General features: G+C 45.1%; 1 protein-coding gene across 12 annotated transcripts in view; it reads right to left on the bottom strand.

Annotated features, from left to right (window-relative positions):
• mybpc1 (myosin binding protein C1) overlaps positions 1 to 17,918 on the bottom strand; it is a 119,983-nt gene that overhangs the window by 48,493 nt on the left and 53,572 nt on the right. For all 12 annotated transcript variants that reach the window (XM_080191399.1, XM_080191401.1, XM_080191400.1 and 9 more), the window contains 7 exons: positions 16,749 to 16,808; positions 14,976 to 15,142; positions 11,316 to 11,448; positions 9,935 to 10,059; positions 7,155 to 7,260; positions 4,445 to 4,605; positions 2,523 to 2,688 (listed from right to left, as the gene is read on the bottom strand). In XM_080191399.1, coding sequence (XP_080047525.1) covers positions 2,523 to 2,688; positions 4,445 to 4,605; positions 7,155 to 7,260; positions 9,935 to 10,059; positions 11,316 to 11,448; positions 14,976 to 15,142; positions 16,749 to 16,808 — 918 coding nt within the window. The remainder of the gene's footprint in view (positions 1 to 2,522; positions 2,689 to 4,444; positions 4,606 to 7,154; positions 7,261 to 9,934; positions 10,060 to 11,315; positions 11,449 to 14,975; positions 15,143 to 16,748; positions 16,809 to 17,918) is intronic.

Raw genomic sequence — 17,918 nt, 5'->3', positions numbered from 1 at the left:
TGCCTTCTCCCCATAGCCCTACAACCCATTACCAATTAAAAATCTGTCTAACTCCTCTGTAAATTTACTCAGTGTCCCAGCATCCACTGGACTTTGGGGTAGTGAATTCCACAGATTCACAACCCCTTTTGGAGAAATAGTTTCCTCTCAACTCTGTTTCAAATTTGTGACCCCTTATCCTAAAACTATGACCTCTCGCCCTAGAATGTCCCACAAGAGGAAGCATTACCATTTCAACTCTTCTGCTTTGTTGTTCTGATCGTTGCTTTATAATATCAGGATTAACCCTTTGACCAGTGCCCATCCATACCTTTCATCATCTTGTATACCTCAATTTGATCTCCCCTCATTCTCCTAAATTCCAGAGAGTATCGGCCTAAACGATTAAATCTCTCTTCATACAACAAACCCCTCATCTCTGGAATCAATCTTGTGAACCTCCTCTGAACTGCTTCCAATGCCACTACATCTTTCCTTAAATAAGGGAACCAAAACTGTGCACAATACTCCAGGTGTGGCCTCACCAATACCTTGTATAGTTGCAACAATATTTCCTTACCTTTATATTCTATTCCTTTAGCTACAAATGCCAACATTCCATTCACTTTCTTTATTATCTCCTTATGATCTCAGAGTTTGTTTGGTAATGTTTCTATGAGATGACTTGGGATGTTTTACTGAAGGGCTTTTGTTTGTTGTTACTGGGAACCTATAAGGGGCCCAAGGAATTTGGCAGAACAACTAACACTCGAAACATCCCCTGGATGGACTGTTCACGAGCTCCGGTCTGAGGAAGTGTCGGTGAGAATTCCTTTCCCCCCAACTCCAACCCCTCGTGCCACCACCACCCCATCCATTCCCCCTTACACAACATTACCCAACCCTTCCCGTGATGTCCCACTCCAATGGGCATTGGTCAAAGGGTTAATCCTGACATTATGAAGCAATAATCAGAACAACAAAGCAGAAGAGTTGAAATGATGATGCTTTTTGCTGGGAGTTATGCACCTTGCATGAAGGCAGCTGAAACATTTCATATTGATTTATGGATTGGGTTTATGGATTGATTAATGAGGGGATCAGGGGTTATGGGGAAAAGGCAGGAGAATGGGGACGAGAAAAATATCAGCCATGATTGAATGGGGGAGCAGACTCGATGGGCAGAGTGGCCTAATTCTGCTCCTATGTCTTATGGTCTTCTGGTCTCCATTGGCAACCAGAAGGTGCGAGGACCCGAGTTTGAAATGAAGCTGGAGATCCCAGTTAGCTCTCATTTCTGACATCAGTAAGCATTGCCCGGTGGAGGGACAGGTGCTGGGGGCAAGCAGGGGCTTAGCTATGGCCCATTGCTGAAACAGGTCAGGAAAGGGGGCGAGACCAAGGCTGGGATTTTCCCATCCCGCTAAATTGGACTTTCAGCTGGCTGGCTGGAAAATCCTGGCCCAAGACTTTTAGGTGTTTTACATCTCTGGCTGCTCAGGACCAGCGTATATAGGAGCAGGAGGATGAGGCCATTTGGCCCCTCCAGCCCATTCCACCAGAGGAAATAATCTGTCTCTAGCTGAGCTTCCAATTCCTTTTTATTTACAGATTTTTGAAACCAAATTCTTTTTTTAAATTCATTCATGGGGGATGTGGGGGGTCGTTGGCTGGGTCAGCATTTATTGCCCATCCCTGAGGACATTTAAGAGTAAACCACATTGCTGTGGCTCTGGAGTCACTTGGAGGCCAGACCTGGTAAGGATGGCAGATTTCCTTCCCTAAAGGACATTTGTGAACCAGATGGTTTTTACAACAATGGTTTCACTGTTAGGCTTTTAATTCCAAATTTTTATTGAATTCAATATCTACCCTGGTGGGATTTGAACCTGGGTCTCTGGAGCATTACCCTGGGTCTCTGGATTGCCGCTATACCATTGTCTTCCCTAAATTAGCTATTTCTGTTTCTTCCTATTGACTCATTGGAGCTCTGCTGTATTAATGTTAGTATTGGAAATGAGGTAACAGGCCTCATGGGGGAAACAGAGAGAGAAGCAGCCATAGAAGAGATCATAAATCATTAATAAAACACCATTCATTTTTAACCAGAGTCTGTCCCGTGTATCACACCTCCAGTAGACAGTAAATCCAAATTCTAAAACTGCTCTGGTGAGATCTGGGACCATCTTCCCTTAAAACGTTGGTGATGGGCTTAAAATATCAAAGCTTCCAACTCAACAATGAATGTTTTACAGTCTAAAACCGACAGCCAACAACATTTAACACAAACTGGAATCCGTAACGTGACAGGACAGCGGAATCAGATTCAACATAACGTTCAAAATGGCATCGGGTAAATAGTTGAAAAGGAGAGGTTCTGTAGGATTACGGGGAAAGTGTAGGAGGAGTGGGACTAATTGGAGAGCTTTTCCAAAGTGCTAACATAAGCACGATGGGCTGAATGGCCTCCTTCTGTGCTATCTGTCTTCCCTGAATTAGGAATGAAGATTGGTTAGTTGGTTGTAAGTGACCGTGAACCTCACTTTTTCCGGTGAGTTATTTTGATGTGTTCGCTCGGGTAGATCAGTTGGCCGTTCTTGTACCACTTCCCGCCCACACTTGCTTCTGACAGTTCACACTCGAGCACTGCCTGCTGGCCAGCCCGAACCACTTGATCCGTTAGATTCTGCAAAATCTTCAGAGGTTTCACTGGGGAGCAAGGAGACAATGTCAGATCATTTCAAATATCCCCTAGAGTCCAAAACACCACGCATTCCCTCAAATAACTGCCCACATTCCCTGAAAAGGGGGGTCAATTATATTCAGCCAAGTGGGAATCATTTTCCTGGGATCAATTATCATCCCATTGGTTACAATCTGGGCTCCAGAACTCGTTGGTGTGGGATGTGAGATACACGTGGGTCTGGGCTGGGTGAAATGGCAATTTTCACGGGCTGGGAATTTTTCTGGATTTACTCGGTGTATGTTGACTGGAAGTCAGTGGAAAGTGGACTTACACACAGACTCACACTGCCCAGCATGGCACTGAGGCAACTCCAGATAAACAGTTGGCAAATGTTGGTAGTTTCTGATGTTGCAATTCCGTGAATGAGTAAATTGGTTGCGTTCAACAATTTCCCATAACAGGATCTGCACCAGGGGCCTCTTTGTTTCTATATTTTTTAAGTCAATTGTTCTTAGGAGGTTCTTAGGCAAACCCCAAAAGCTTGTGGGTTTACTATCAAATAAACTGGTTGGACTTTAACCTGGTGTTGCGAGACTTCTTACTGTGTTTACCCCAGTCCAACACTGGAATCTCCACATCGTCACGTCAAGAGGCAGGGATTAAGAATGAGCAGGCTTCCTTTTCTGAAGGGATCTTCGCAATCCAATTAAGATTTTAATGACAATTTGACATGAGCACTTTAACCGATAGTTTAATTTTACTTTTACACCTGATTTATATCATACTTTTATATTTAAGATTGGTGGCACAGTGGACAGTGAAGAAAGTTATCTCCAATTGCAATGGGATCTTGATCAATTGGGCCAGTGGGCTGACGAATGGCAGATGGAGTTTAATTTAGATAAATGTGAGGTGATGCATTTTGGTAGACTGAACCAGGGCAGGACTTACTCAGTTAATGGTAGGGTGTTGGGGAAAGTTACAGAACAAAGAGATCTAGGGATACAGGTTCATAACTGTTTGAAAGTGGAACCTCAGGTGGGCGGAGTGGTGAAGAAGGCATTCAGCATGCTTGGTTTCATTGGTCAGAACATTGAATACAGGAGTTGGGACATCTTGTTGAAGTTGTACAAGACATTGGTAAGGCCACACTTGGAATACTGTGTGCAGTTCTGGTCCCCCTATGATAGAAAGGATATTATTAAACTAGAAAGAGTGCAGAAAAGATTTACTAGGTTGCTACCGGGACTTGATGGATTGAGTTATAAGGAGAGGCTGGATAGACTGGGACTTTTTTCTCTGGAGCGTAGGAGGCTGAGGGGTGATCTTATAGAGGTCTATAAAATAATGAGGGGCATAGATCAGCTAGATAGTCAATATCTTTTCCCAAAGGTAGGGTGCATAAGTTTAAGGTGAGAAGGGAGAGATACAGAAGTGTCCAGAGGGACAATTTTTTTCACACAGAGGGTGGTGAGTGTCTGGAACGAGCTGCCAGAGGTAGTAGTAGAGACGGGTACAATTTTATCTTTTAAAAAGCATTTAGATAGTTACATGGGTACGATGGGTACAGAGGGATATGGGCCAAATGAGGGCAACTGGGATTAACTTAGGGGTTTAAAAAAAAGGGCGGTATGGACAAGTTGGGCTGAAGGGCCTGTTTCCATGCTGTAAACCTCCATGACCCTATCTGTTTTCCTCCAGGTGAATTTGCTTGTGTTTAGTTTGGCAGCTTTTATTACTTCACCCCAAAATCCCTTCTTTATAAAATGTGAAATGTACTATCAACTTTCAGCACTGCCGTCGATTGTCCTCCGGTCGCCTTCACTGAGTAGGTTCCGGAGTCAGCCTTGGATGCTTCCGGAATGATCAGCCAATGTTTCTTCCCTTCAGTCCTGAAGCGGTGCTTGGGTGAAGCACCGAGTTCGATTCCATTTTTGTACCTGAGGGTGGAATGGACATCTCTGATTGGAATGGCACACCCGAAACTGAGTTCTGTTTTAAGACAACTTATGCACCACAAAAGATCAAATAATGCGGCACGGTGGCACAGTGTTTAGCACAGTGCTGCCTCACAGCGCCAGGGACACAGGTTCAGTTCCAGCCTTGGATCACTGTCTGTGTAGAGTTTGCACATTCCCCCCGTGCCTGCGTGGGTTTCCTCCGGGTGCTCCGGTTTCCTCCCACACTCTAAAGATGTGTGGGTTAGGTGGATTGGCTGTGCTAAATTGCCCCAAGAGGTGCAGATTAGGTGGTTTGGCCACGGTAAATGCTCAGGGTCCCGGCGATAGGGAAGGGGGTGTCCTGGGTTAAATGCTCTTTCAGAGTGTTGTCGCAGACTTGATGGGCCGAATGGCACTGTAGGGATTCTATGTTTCTATGATTGCAAGCGCCATTCTCTCCAGGGTGCCTGTGTGCATTCCACTGTTTCGTGTTTGATTATGTGAGCCTGTTTACTATTGATGCTTACTGTGCTTGATTAGTTAAGCCTGGGTGTGGATTCAAGGAAAAGTAAACAAACTGGAAAAAAGCTGGAAGCCTGAGGTGAAGCATGGAGTCGACATTTTAAAACACTATGAATAAAACCTGTTCCACATATATGGGTCATTTCTCTGGTTCCGCCTGTCATGGGAATCATTGCAGGCCAGGCGGAAAATTTGACAGACCATTTAAAAATCCATTGATTTCGTGCAGGAATTTCCAGTTTTGGGTGGGTGTGTCCAGAAAAATCCCAACAATAGAAACTAGTGTCATCTCTGCATGGCTCCGAGATGTAGAATGTGTAACAGTGCCTTTAATGGCGTCTTTGGTCAAACCATCCAATTATAGAATCACAGAGTGGCTTCTACACAGAAGGATGTCATTGTGCCCATCTGTGTCCTTGTCAGTTCTCTGCGGTGAGCTGCAGAATGAATGGATTAAGCTAGCATCTTTCCTAACTTCCTAAAAAATAACAGGCACCATGAATGTTTGTAAATGAATGAAGGAGGTTCCTTCTTATTGAAGTAAATTTGCATAACTTACGAAAAAAATGTTAAAATGCTCATAAACCTTTAGTGACAAGGATGATTCATTCAATCATAACCCTAGCACCTGGTATTATTATAGCACAGTTCCTCAGTCCGAATATCTTCAGCTGTTTCATCAATGACCTCCCGTCCATTAGAAGATCAAAAGTGGGGATGTTCGTTGGTGACTGTACAATGTTCAGTATCATTTGCAACTTCTCAGATACTGCAGCAAGACCTGGACAATATCCAGTCTTGGGCTGACAAGTGATAAGTAACATTCACCTCACACAAGTGCCAGGCAATGACCATCTCCGACAGGAGAGAATCTAACCATCATCTCTTGACATTCAATGGCATTGCCATCACTGAATCCCCCACTGTCAACACCCCGGGAGTTACCATTGTCCAGAAACTGAACTGGACTCGCCATATAAATACTGTGGCTACCAGCGCTGGTCAGAGACTAGGAATCCTGCAGCGAGTAACTCACCCCCAGGCTCCCCAAAGCCTGTCCACCATCTACAGGGCACAAGTCAGGAGTGGGATGGAACACTCTCCACTTGACTGGATGAAGGTAGCTCCAACAACACTCAAGAACCTCAACACCACCCAGGACAAAGCAGTCTGCAGGGATCGACCCCTTCCACGAACATTCACTCCTTCCATCACTGAGGCATAGTGGCAGAAATGTGTCCCATCTACAAGGTGCACTGCAGGAACTCACCCAAGGGTCCTTAGGCAGCACCTTCCAAACCCATGACTGCTATCATCTAGAAGGGCGGTAGACACATGGGAACACCACCACCTGCACTCATCACCCTGACTTGGAAATATATCACCGTTCCTTCACTGTCACTGGGTCAAAACCCTAGAACTCCCTCTCTAACAGCACTGTGGGTGTACCTACACTACATGGAGTGTAGGTACACCCACTAGGATTATGATTGATGCTGCAGTTCAAAAAGGCAGCTCACCATCACCTCTAGGGCAATTAGAGATGGGAAACAATTGCTGGCTTAGTCAGCAACACCCACACCCCATGAATGAATTAATAATAGAATAATTGAAATTATAGACTATTACAAGTATAGAAGACGACCATTTGGACCATTGAGCCTTTGGTCACTCTTGGTCTAATTAGTACCACTTCCTTACTCTCTGCCCAAATCCTTGCAAATCTTTTCCCTTCAAGTATGCATCCAACTAGATTGTATTTGCACGATTCATACAATGTAGCTCACCAGTTCCACCTCTCCTTACATTATAATTAATAAATGTTCAGTTTAACTGTTCCATACGCTCTATATTCCGGTCAATTGTATTCCTTCAGTCCGGATGGCCCTTTAAAGGGTTACCTGGACTCGAAATGTCAGATCTTTTCTCCCCTTACAGATACTGCCAGACCTGCTGAGATTTTCCAGCTTTTTCTGTTTTGGCTCCCTTTTGTAACTAACAGGGTCCTGGCAGTGGAGGTCCCGTACCATTTCACTTGCGCATCATCTTCTGACACTTCGCATTCCAATTCCACCCTCTCACCGACCAGCTCATCCAGATCCTCCAACTGACGAGTGATTAAAACGGGAGGCTCTGCAAGAAAATAGCACAAGTCAGTCATCAAATAGCCAGCAGGGCCACCCCTGTTCATCCCTACCATCCCAGGGACACCTCTTTCACATTTCACTTTCATCCTGAAATCCTCTACAGAGAAGGGAGTTCAGACAAATATCAGTTAGAAAACACATTTTGCATTTTGTCCACTTGAGGCTACCACATGCACACGTACCAGCAGAGGGAGTCTGCTAGAAGGAGCTTAAAAACTGTTTAACAGTTCATGCAGTTCTAACAATAAAGGCATCAAGCTGCACCCATTTTCAGGAGCGAAAACTTAGATAAAGTTAGGAATGAGGTGAGTAACGCAATCTGCGCTCACCTTGCCAGTTCTCCCTTTACCAAGGCCCAGAAATGTCCACGATCAGGACTGCACCCAAAACAGATGTTCGGCCATTTAAATGCATTTGTGTGCATTTAAATTGATTTAATGGGTGGCACACCAACCTTACTGGCATTTTCCCCCTTACCACCGCATTCACACACTGAGAATCGGCTCCACAAAAGTCTGATTCGGGCACTCCAGTTAATGAGGGGGTAAATGCCGAGCATCCGACGGCTCGCTGCTTCAAATCGGTGGTGGGGGTGGGTAGGGGGGTCCACTGCCACTCTGCCTGAGATTGCTGAGGGGGAAGAGGGGTCCATTGCCATTCTGCCTGAGATCAGTGAGGGGGAGGGGGCCCATTGCCATTCTGCCTGAGATTGGTGAGGGGGAAGGCTGAGTCTACGATCGGTTTGATTGGCAGTGTTGGGGGGGGAATAAGGAGGTCTGTAATGTTGCGGGGGTGGGGCATTGTCAGTGGGGGCCAGGGGGAGGCATTATCCAGCCCGGGAGCAATGTGGCATGGGAACAGCATCCTATCTTTTTTTGTCTGCGCATGTGCAGTTGGAGGCTCTGATCGGAGCTGCAGGATTTTGGGTGCAATAAGCCCCGCCCACAGGCTTGTGTAGCGTGAGTCGGAATCGCTGATACTTTTTCGGGCGGGATGTGTTATGGGGAACAGTTCAAAAAATCGGATCTGAAGCACTCCTAGTTTCAAGTCCGCCTAACACTTAGAATCAAAAGGGTAAAATGGGGCCTTAAATGTCTCAGGCTGAACAGATAATCATTCCTGTCTCAGGAATTCCTAAATCCGGTTCCTAGTTTTCATCCTCCAGCTATGGCGCACGCTTATCAAAAAAAAATTCACATAATCGTAATTCATGACATAGCCATAGACAGTCATTTAAATAAGAATAAACTGCAAAATAATAAAATTGCACAATTAGGAAAATTTCTATACACACATATCTTTAATATGCTGCAAAATTCAGGCTCCCCTAAACAGCAATGAAAGTTGTTGAGTACTAACACGCAAGAAACAAAATAAATCAAATCAAATTAAAATATGTTATCAGGGAATTGAATTCTCAAACATTTATGCGCTATTTAATACAAGGTTTAATGAAGTATGGTTTTGGGTTGTCCTGTCCATTCGTTCTGTATCTTGTCTACAGAACATTGCATTTTCTTGTTAATTCCATCACATATTTAATTTTGTGTGTTTGTGACAAGAGGTGTGAAAACCAGAAGTGGGATTCTGGATTACTAAACAGAAAGCAGAGTGTAGGGAGTTAAAGGACGCAGATACTGAATATCTTTAAGGCAGAGGCAGGTATATTCTTGATTGGCAAGGGGTGTGGGGGGAGGGGAACGGTGTAAGCTTGTCAGGGGACGGCAGCAAGGTGGAGTTAAAGTTATAATCAGATCAGCCACAATGGCGGAAGCGGGCTGAGGGACTGCGCGCCCCATTCTTGCTCCTAACTTCTATGCTCATAAAGCAAAAAGGATTGACAAGAATTGAGAAGTTTCACCATCAGGAAACAGATTGGGACTTTTCTCTGGGGAACAGAAGGCTGAGGAGGGACCTGATCAAGATCATAAATGTTAGAAAAGGATCTGACTGGTCAGACAGATGGAAGATGTTTTCGGTTGTGGGGGTGACCAGAATGACGGGGTCGTTAAAATAACATAGCCGTTAATAAATCCATCGGGAAATGTCTACGCTGAGAATGCGGAATTTATTACCATGGGGATGGTTGAGAGGAATAGCGTCAATACATTTAAGACAAAGTTGGAGAAATGGGACGCCTTGGGGCGGCGTGGTGGCACAGTGGGTTAGCACTGCAGCCTCAAAGCGCCAGTGATCGGGTTCGATCCCTGGCTCGGGCCACTGTCTGTGTGGAGTTTGCATATTCTTCCTGTGTCTGCGTGCGTTCCTCCGGGTGCTCCAGTTTCCTCCCTCAGTCCAAAGATGTGGATTGGCCATGCCAAATTGCCCCTTAGTTTCGGGGGACTAGCTGAGTTAAATGCACGAGATTATGGAAATAGGGCTAGGTAGGATTGTGTGGGTGTGCAGACTTGATGGGCCGAATGGCCTCCTTCTGCAGTGCAGGGATCCTATGATTCTATGAAATGCCTGAAGGAAAAGGGATGGGAGGACATGTTGATGGTGTGAGATGAAGAAGGATTTGAGGAGGTTCGAGTGGAGCATTAACATCAACCTCAACCAGACGGAGCGAATGGCCTCTCTCCAGACTGCACCATTCAAAGATCTGAGCAAGCAGTAAAAACAATCGATAGGGAACATAGGGGGATGCGTGACTTATTTACCTTTAACAAATAATTCTGTCATACATTTCTCATCCCCAGCCTTCACTTCGTAAGCTGCGTCATCTGCCATTGTGCAGTTTTTGATTGTCAACATTCTCAATGTCCCCTTGTGTTCAAAGATGTATCTGTCAAAAATGTGAAAGGAAGCCTTCAGTGAGTGCGAACTCAACCGTTCAACTTGCTGTCGATTCATTTGGAACACTGACTTCTCAATTTCATCCCACTCCAGAGTTTCCCACTCTTGTTGAAGTCAAAAATGCGCAACCTTGTTTAATCCTCAAACCCTGTCTCTTATCCATCAGCAAGAACACCCCTTTTCAACTCAGCGACGTTACCCAACTCCCAGTGTTCCCCTTCCAGCATCATTACTGAAATCATCATTCCGATCACACCTTGGCCACTTTTCCTTGAAATTATTCTTGGATTGTGGAGAGAACTGGCAATGCCACAATGCCAGTGCCCGAGTGAAGGCAGCAATGGGCCTTCCTACGGTCGCTGGTTGATAGACCGTGTGAGGATGGTGTTTGGTGGGGCATTCCATTATATTGGCCCAGTGATTATGAAGAGTTGTATTACCTGCCCAGGCCAGGTGTAAATGGGAATCAGGAGGTGATGACATTCCTGGCCAGGTGTAAATGGGAATCAGCATGATATTCCCATCAATTGTGACTGTTCACGGTTAAGGTTGGAAGGAAGGGAGATGTGTGGGAATAAACTTCCAGGTGCAATTCAACACACTCCTTAGCGGCATCCCAACATCTGCCTTACATAAACTGCAACTCAGCCAAAAGCTATATCACTTGCATCTTATCCTGCAGTACTGAGGGGGTGCTGCATTCCCAGCAGTGCAGTCTTTCCAGTAAGTCCCCAAACTGAGACTCCCTGCCTACCATGTGGCTGCTTCCTAAAAGATCCCATTCAATGATTCCAAAGAACACCATCGGAGCTCTCTCTGGCGGTCTGGCCAATAACAAGCCTTCAACAAATTTCACTAACAAGCACATTGGTTGAACCCTCCGGCAGGGTCTCCCGGCCTCACGGATAGCGCATCCTGCTATGGATTTCCCAGTGGCGAGGGGTACACTGAATGGGGAACCCCACTGACAATAATGTGGGAGCAGAAACATAGGGCTGGATAATCCCACACATTATCTGGTCTCTAGCTCATTGCTTTCTAGTGGGAGCTTGCTATGCATGAATTGGTTGCTGAGTTTCCTACAAGTGGCTACATTTAACTAAATACTTAAATAGCTGCAAAAGCAATTTGGGACGTCTTAACTCTGTGAAAGTCCCGACACAAGAGTCTTTCTTTATATTATGACTGAAGGTGAGATGGGCGGAACATTAACCCAAGAAATGGAACGTGAGACAAAATACTTACTTGGGGCTGGGCCGGATTTCTTGACCGTTGCGATACCATTTTAGGTCAACAGTTGGATCTGCCAAATCCACGACAAACTTTATCTTGTCACCTTTGTTCACTTGGTATCCAGGCTCCAGAATCTTCGCAAAAGCTTTGTGCGTAATTGAAAGGAAATCAGATAAAAAACATGTGTAAAACAAAGAGGGGATTTAAATTGCCACCTAGATTTTATTCATAAGAGGAGGTACTGGAATTACATTTGATGTGATCCAGTAGATCAGGCCATAAAAAAATTAGAGTGATTCTGGGCACCGCATTGTAGAAAAGATGTGAAGGCATCAGAAAGAACGTTGAAAAAGTTCACAAATTTTGCATCCACTTTTATACTTCTTATTGCTATTGTTTAGGTCGACTCTTCAACTGCCTGCAAGACCCCACAGATTAATGTCACAAAGGGCTGGGTTTCAGGGTTGTGGAATTTCTGGAGATTATGGAGAGGTTGGGATTGTTTCTCTTAGCTACATGAATCTTAAGAACATAAGAAATAGGAGCAGGAGTAGGCCACCTAGCCCTTCGAGCCTGCCCCGCCATTCAATAAGATCATGGCTGATCTGAAGTGGATCAGTTCCACTTTCCCACTTTCTCCCCATAACCCTTAATTCCCTTGCCTACCAAAAACCTATCTACCCGTGTCTTAAATATATTTAGCGAGGCAGCCTCCACCACTTCAACGGGCAGAGAATTCCAGAGATTCACCACCCTTTGAGTGAAGAAGTTCCTCCTCAACTCTGTTCTAAACTGCCCCTGCCTTATCTTGAGGCTATGCCCTCTAGTCCTGCTATCCTTTCTGAGCGGGAAGAATCTCTCTACCTCTACCCTGTCCATCCCCTTCATTATCTTAAATGTCTCTATAAGATCCCCCCTCATCCTTCTAAACTCCAATGAGTACAAACTCAGTCTATTCAGCCTCTCTTCACAGTTCAACCACCTCATCTCCGGTATCAGCCTAGTGAACCTCCTCTGCACTCCCTCCAAGGCCAAAATATCCTTGCGCAAGTGCGGCGACCAAAACTGCACACAGTACTCCAGCTGCGGCCTCACCAGTACCCTGTACAGTTGCAGCAAGACCTCCCTACTTTTATATTCAATCCCCCTCGCTATGAAGGCCAGCATCCCATTTGCCTTCCTGATCACCTGCTGAACCTGTAGGCTGGGTGTTTGCAACTCATGCACAAGGACCCCCAGGTCCCTCTGCACCGTAGCATGCTGCAGCTTTTCACCCTTTAAATAGTAATCCCTCCTACTGTTATTTCTACCAAAGTGGATAACCTCACACTTGCTAAAATTGTACTCCATCTGCCAGGTCCTCGCCCACTTGCTCAGCCTATCCAGATCCCTCTGCAGACTTTCCACACCCTCCGCACAATTTGCTTTTCCACTCATCTTTGTGTCATCAGCAAACCTTAGGAGAAGATTTGATCGAGGTTCAAAATCATGAGGGGTCTGGACAATATGCATAGGGAGAAACTGTTCCCACTGGTGAATGGATTGAGAACCAGGGGACACAGATTTAAGGTAATTGGCAAAAGAAGGAAAGGGGATACAAGGAAGAACTTTCTTGCACAGGGAGTGATTCCGGATCTGGAATGCACTGCCTGTCAGTGCGGTGGAAGCAGGTTCGACTGAGGCATTCAAGAGGGAATTGGATTATTATCTGAAGATGAAGAATATGCAGGGCTACATGTAGAGCCAACACAGACAGGACGGGCAGAATGGCCTTTTTCTGGGTTGTGACCATTCTGTGATTTGGGGTTTTATAAATAATGGAATAGAACATTAGAGTGAGAGACTTTAGACCATGGTTGGAGTACTGGGTACGATTTTGGGTTGCTTTTTATAGGAAGATTTGCTTTTCCTTTCGGGGTGGCACAGTGGGTTAGCGCTGCTGCTTCACAGCTCCAGGGTCCTGGGTTCGATTCCCGGCTTGGGTCACTGTCCGTGTGGAGTTTGCACATTCGCCACGTGTCTGCGTGGGTTTCCTCCAGGTGCTCCGGTTTCCTCCCACAGTCCAAAGATGTGCGGGTTAGGTGGATTGGTCATGCTAAGAAATTGCCCCTTAGTGTCCTGAGATGCTTAGGTTAGAGGGATTAGCAGGTTAAATGTGTGGGGATATGGGGATAGGGCCTGGGTGGGCTTGTGGTCGGTGCAGACTCGATGGGCTGAATGGCCTCTTTCTGCACTGTAGGGTTCTAAGATTCTATGATTTTTATTTGCTTCAAGGATGTAACTAACCTAAAAGACCTAAAAGACCTCAAGGATGTAACTAGTCGAGTTGATGAGGGATGTGGTTTGTTTTTACTTTCAGAAATCTTTGACAAAGTCTCAGATAAGAGACTAGTGTGTAAAATTAAAGTGTATGGAATTGGGGGGGGGGGAAACGTGTATAGAGAAGCGTAGAAAACTAATGGCAGACAGGAAAGAGTTGGAATAAACAGGTCTTATTCTGAATGGCAGGTAGTGAGTGGTGGGCTACCGTGGGGATCAGCACTGGGACCCCAGCTATTCATCATGTATATTAATGATTTAGATGAGGGAATGAAATCTTTAACTTTGCAGTTGACACAAAGCTAGGTGGGAGGGTGAGCTGTGAGGAGGATGCAGAGATGGTTAAATGTGATTTGGACAAGTTGTGTTGGACAAATGCATGGCAGATGCAGTATAATCTGGGTAATGTGAGGTTATTCACTTTGGTAGCAAAAACAGGAAGGCAGTTTATTATCTGAATAGCTACAATTTGAGACAGGGGAATGTGCAATGAGACCTGAGGTCCTTGTGCATCAGTCGCTAAAGACAAGCGTGCAGGTACAGCAGGCAATAAAGATGTCACCTTGTATGTTGGCCTTCATAACGAGAGGTTTCAAGTACAGGAGCAGGAATGTGTTGTTGCAATTATACAGGGACTTGGTGAGGCCACACCTAGAGTATTGTGTGCAGTTTTGGTCTCTTTTTCTGAGGAAGGATGTTCTTGAGGGAGTGCAACAAATGTTTACCAGGCTGATTCCTGGGATGATAGGACTGAGGTATGAGGACAGTTTGAGTTAGTTAGGATTAAATTCGCTGGAGTTTAGAATAATGCAGGGGGAATCTCATAGAAAACTATATAGAAAAGGGAATTGGAGAGACAATTGAAAAGAGAGAAAAACTACAGGGTTTTAGGGAAATAGCAGGGTTTGGGCGGGGTGGGGGGGTAGGGGGAATCCCCACATGCAGAAGGAGGCCATTTGGCCCATCCAGTCTGCACCATCCACAGTCCCGCCCAGGTCCTATCCGCACATATTTATTCTGCTAATCCCCTGGCACTAAGGTCAATTTAAAATAGCCTATCAACCCCACCTGCACATTCTTGGGCTGTAGGAGGAAACCAGAGCACCCGGAGGAAACCCGCGCAGACACGGGGAGAACGTACAAACTCCACACAAACAGGGACACAAGGCCGGAATTGAACTCTGGTCCTGGGCACTGTGAGGCAGCAGCGCTAACTAAATTGGATAGCTCTTTCAAAGAGAGCACGATGGACTGAATGGCCTCCTTCAGTGTTGTATTATTCTGTGACTTATTCTTTGCGGCAATGGAAAAATGGAGAAGAGATTCTTTAACCTGAGCACTAGAGATACTTGCCGGCGCTTTTCTTCTCTTCCCGCTTTATCCTCTTCAAGCGTCTCAGTAAACCCCGGAGGTCGGTGATTCCGTATTCGAAAGCTATTCTCTCGTACTCGCTCGGCTGGGCATTTTTCAGCAGCTCCCAAACGTCAACTTCAGGTTCCGTGCTTTCCTCCTTCATCTCCCTGGCAACAAAAATATCATTCAAACATGACTTTCAATTCCTGGGTTTCGAATCCTCCACGGTCTCGCTCCCTCCGTTTCTCTGTAATCTCCAGCCGTCAGATCTCTGCACCCCTCCAATCCCAGACTTGGGAATCTCTGGTTATCATTGCCACACGAGCGACAGCTGCACCTTAAGGTGCCTGAGCCCAAGGCTCTGGCGTTCCCTCTGTAAACCTTTCCCCCTCTCTGGTTTCTAAGTTTAAGATCTATCTTTTTGACCACTCGCCAATATTATTGTCTCATCGTGTGGCTCTGTGTAAATTATGTTGTCAATAGCTGTGGGATGTTTTGGCATTTTCTAAAAATTCTGGTGCATGGCCCTCTGAAAAACCAGCACCAAGTTTGAGGGGCTGAATGGACTAATCCATTGGTTATGTAGAACTCTGGAAAAACCCCAGCTGTGAAAGGTGCTATATAAAAATGTTGGTTCTAGATCCAGTTGGGTGCTAAGATGTATTTCTAGGACAATTAATTGCAATTCAATTTGTCCTTATGAAAGCCCTTGGTTAGGCTTCAGTTTGAATACTATGTTCGCTTTGGTAATATTGAGGTTCTGGAAAGGTTGCAGTGGATGGCCACCAGGTTAATGCCCAGATTGAAGCAGTTTGGTTATCTCAATAGGTTCAGTGAGCTGGGATCTTACACTTTAGACAAGAGTTGATATTTGCCGTTCTTCCCTCTCTCTCAAATGAACAGGATGAGTTAAACACGGCTGGACGACCAGGTCGCTCCTGCTCTGTGTCACTGATGCCATGTTAATGCTGGTGGAGGGAGTTGGTTTCGCTCATTTGGCTGGGCAGCTGGTTCATGATGCAGAGCAGTGCTGGGTACCGGCTGAGGTTATTCATGAAGGTTCCACTTGTCCCTCGCCAGGGGTACAGTGACCCTCGGATTAAATCATCACCAGCTTCTGGAACTGTGACACCTTTGTCAATGCTGATCAAATATGATGTGTGTTAAAACTGATCTTTAGCCTCACTAAATGGTCAAGAGATGCATTAACAGAGTTCTGTCTTAAAGGTTGACTTCAATAAGCTTAATTTACTGATGGGTCCACTGCCTGACTCTGGGCAATCTGCTCCTTCTGTCTTTTTCATTCCTCTGAAGGCAAGTTCCCGGCGCAATTCCTCCCAAGTCTCCGGGTGAGTTTGCAACATGTTAGCGATTAGATTTTAGCTACAACAAAGGGTGTTTCTCAGCAGTTGCCAGCGATGGGGCCAGCCTACAGTCAGGCCCACCCCTGACATACAAGGTCTCAGGGCTTGGACCAGCTCCAGACAGTCCCAAAATTCTACCTTGGAATTGTATCCAGCAGTTCACTCATGTCCAGTTGGTGTAGGTGCCCCTTCAGTGTGTGTCTGTGTCACGGGAGCCTGTGCAACTCTCACTAAATTCCCTATCAGTTGTTTCGGTTTCTTATGTCCATGGAAGGAGTGTTAATATCGAGATTGTGAGACAGATTCCTCCCGCTACGCCACACTGTTGTCCAAAGAGTAAAAAATTCAAACAAAAATATGAGGGTTACCAAAATAGTACCTGTAATTTACTGACACTGAGATATCTTACCGGTGTTTTAGCAATCCGCTGAAATCGAGCTCTCCTGCATCATCTTGGCCATCACCCCCACTTTTAACAGAGAAAGGAAAAAGATTGAGGTTTTTTACTTTCAGGTCAAAGAGAAATCACAGTACAAATAAATAAAGGGTTCACTGATCTCCACAAGCTCCTTCACCTCTCGGTTGCTACACCGTTTGAGTGCTAAAGAGAGAAGTAAATGAGAAGATTTCTAACATTAGCGACTCCTTCAAGCTCACATGATGCAAAGAATCACAAAATAAAAAAAGCACGTGGCTGATGAATAATTCAGACTTAAATCAAATTCCAAATTAGACGAGTTGCGATGCACTGCTCCCAAATCCAGCAAAGTCCAAAGGTGGTCTTCAACCCTTGGAATCCAGTCGTTTTCAATAAATAACTTTCCAAAACATAAATGAAAGTATTTGTAAGCACCTGAATTCTAGATGTTGTGCCTGTTCAGATTTGGAGAATTAAGTTGGCATGCACATCTGTACAAAAAATGGAACATCATCATCATCCTACACCACCCTGTGGCTCATGAACTTTCACTTGATATTTGGGGACTCTGGTTTTAAGATATTCTTAGGAGCTATTTGTTTCTAGTGATGTGATAGGCCCAACTATTTTCAATTGTGGCTGTCGACGGCCCACGGATTGAGAAGGTGCCTGGTGAATACTCAGGCCAAGCTTTGAGCCCATGAGCCAGTTGGGTGGATTATTTATGATGTCCATGTGCAGATCACCCACAGAAATTCATGACATTCTCATTGACGATCATGAATGATCTTTGATTGATTCAAAGTCGCAACACCCTCGATCAAGAAATATCTTCGAGCAATCAAGAACAACATTCAGCAAACTGGCCACAGCATCACGCTGTGTCCATGTGTTAATTGGTAATAGTATGATAAGAGATCATCAGAGTGATGTGACACTAACTGGATAGATTTGTGCAATATCTACCCAACATTTATCATAAACTCTGGTGTACAATGTTACATCTGTTTGTTTTTTAGGATTTCCACATAGCAGGAGAAAGTAATGTACAAGATTGGAACAGGTACTTAGAATCCAGACTTTATAATAATTAAATGTTGAAGAATTAGTAAGATTAGTGAACCAATCCACTTGCTAACCAATAAAGATTTACAATCAGAA

This window comes from Carcharhinus amblyrhynchos, chromosome 6 (assembly GCF_965287045.1).
Source record: "Carcharhinus amblyrhynchos chromosome 6, sCarAmb.v2.hapA, whole genome shotgun sequence".
In the NCBI taxonomy this organism is placed as follows: Eukaryota; Metazoa; Chordata; class Chondrichthyes; order Carcharhiniformes; family Carcharhinidae; genus Carcharhinus; species Carcharhinus amblyrhynchos.
This window is presented reverse-complemented; position numbering and strand designations above follow the sequence as displayed.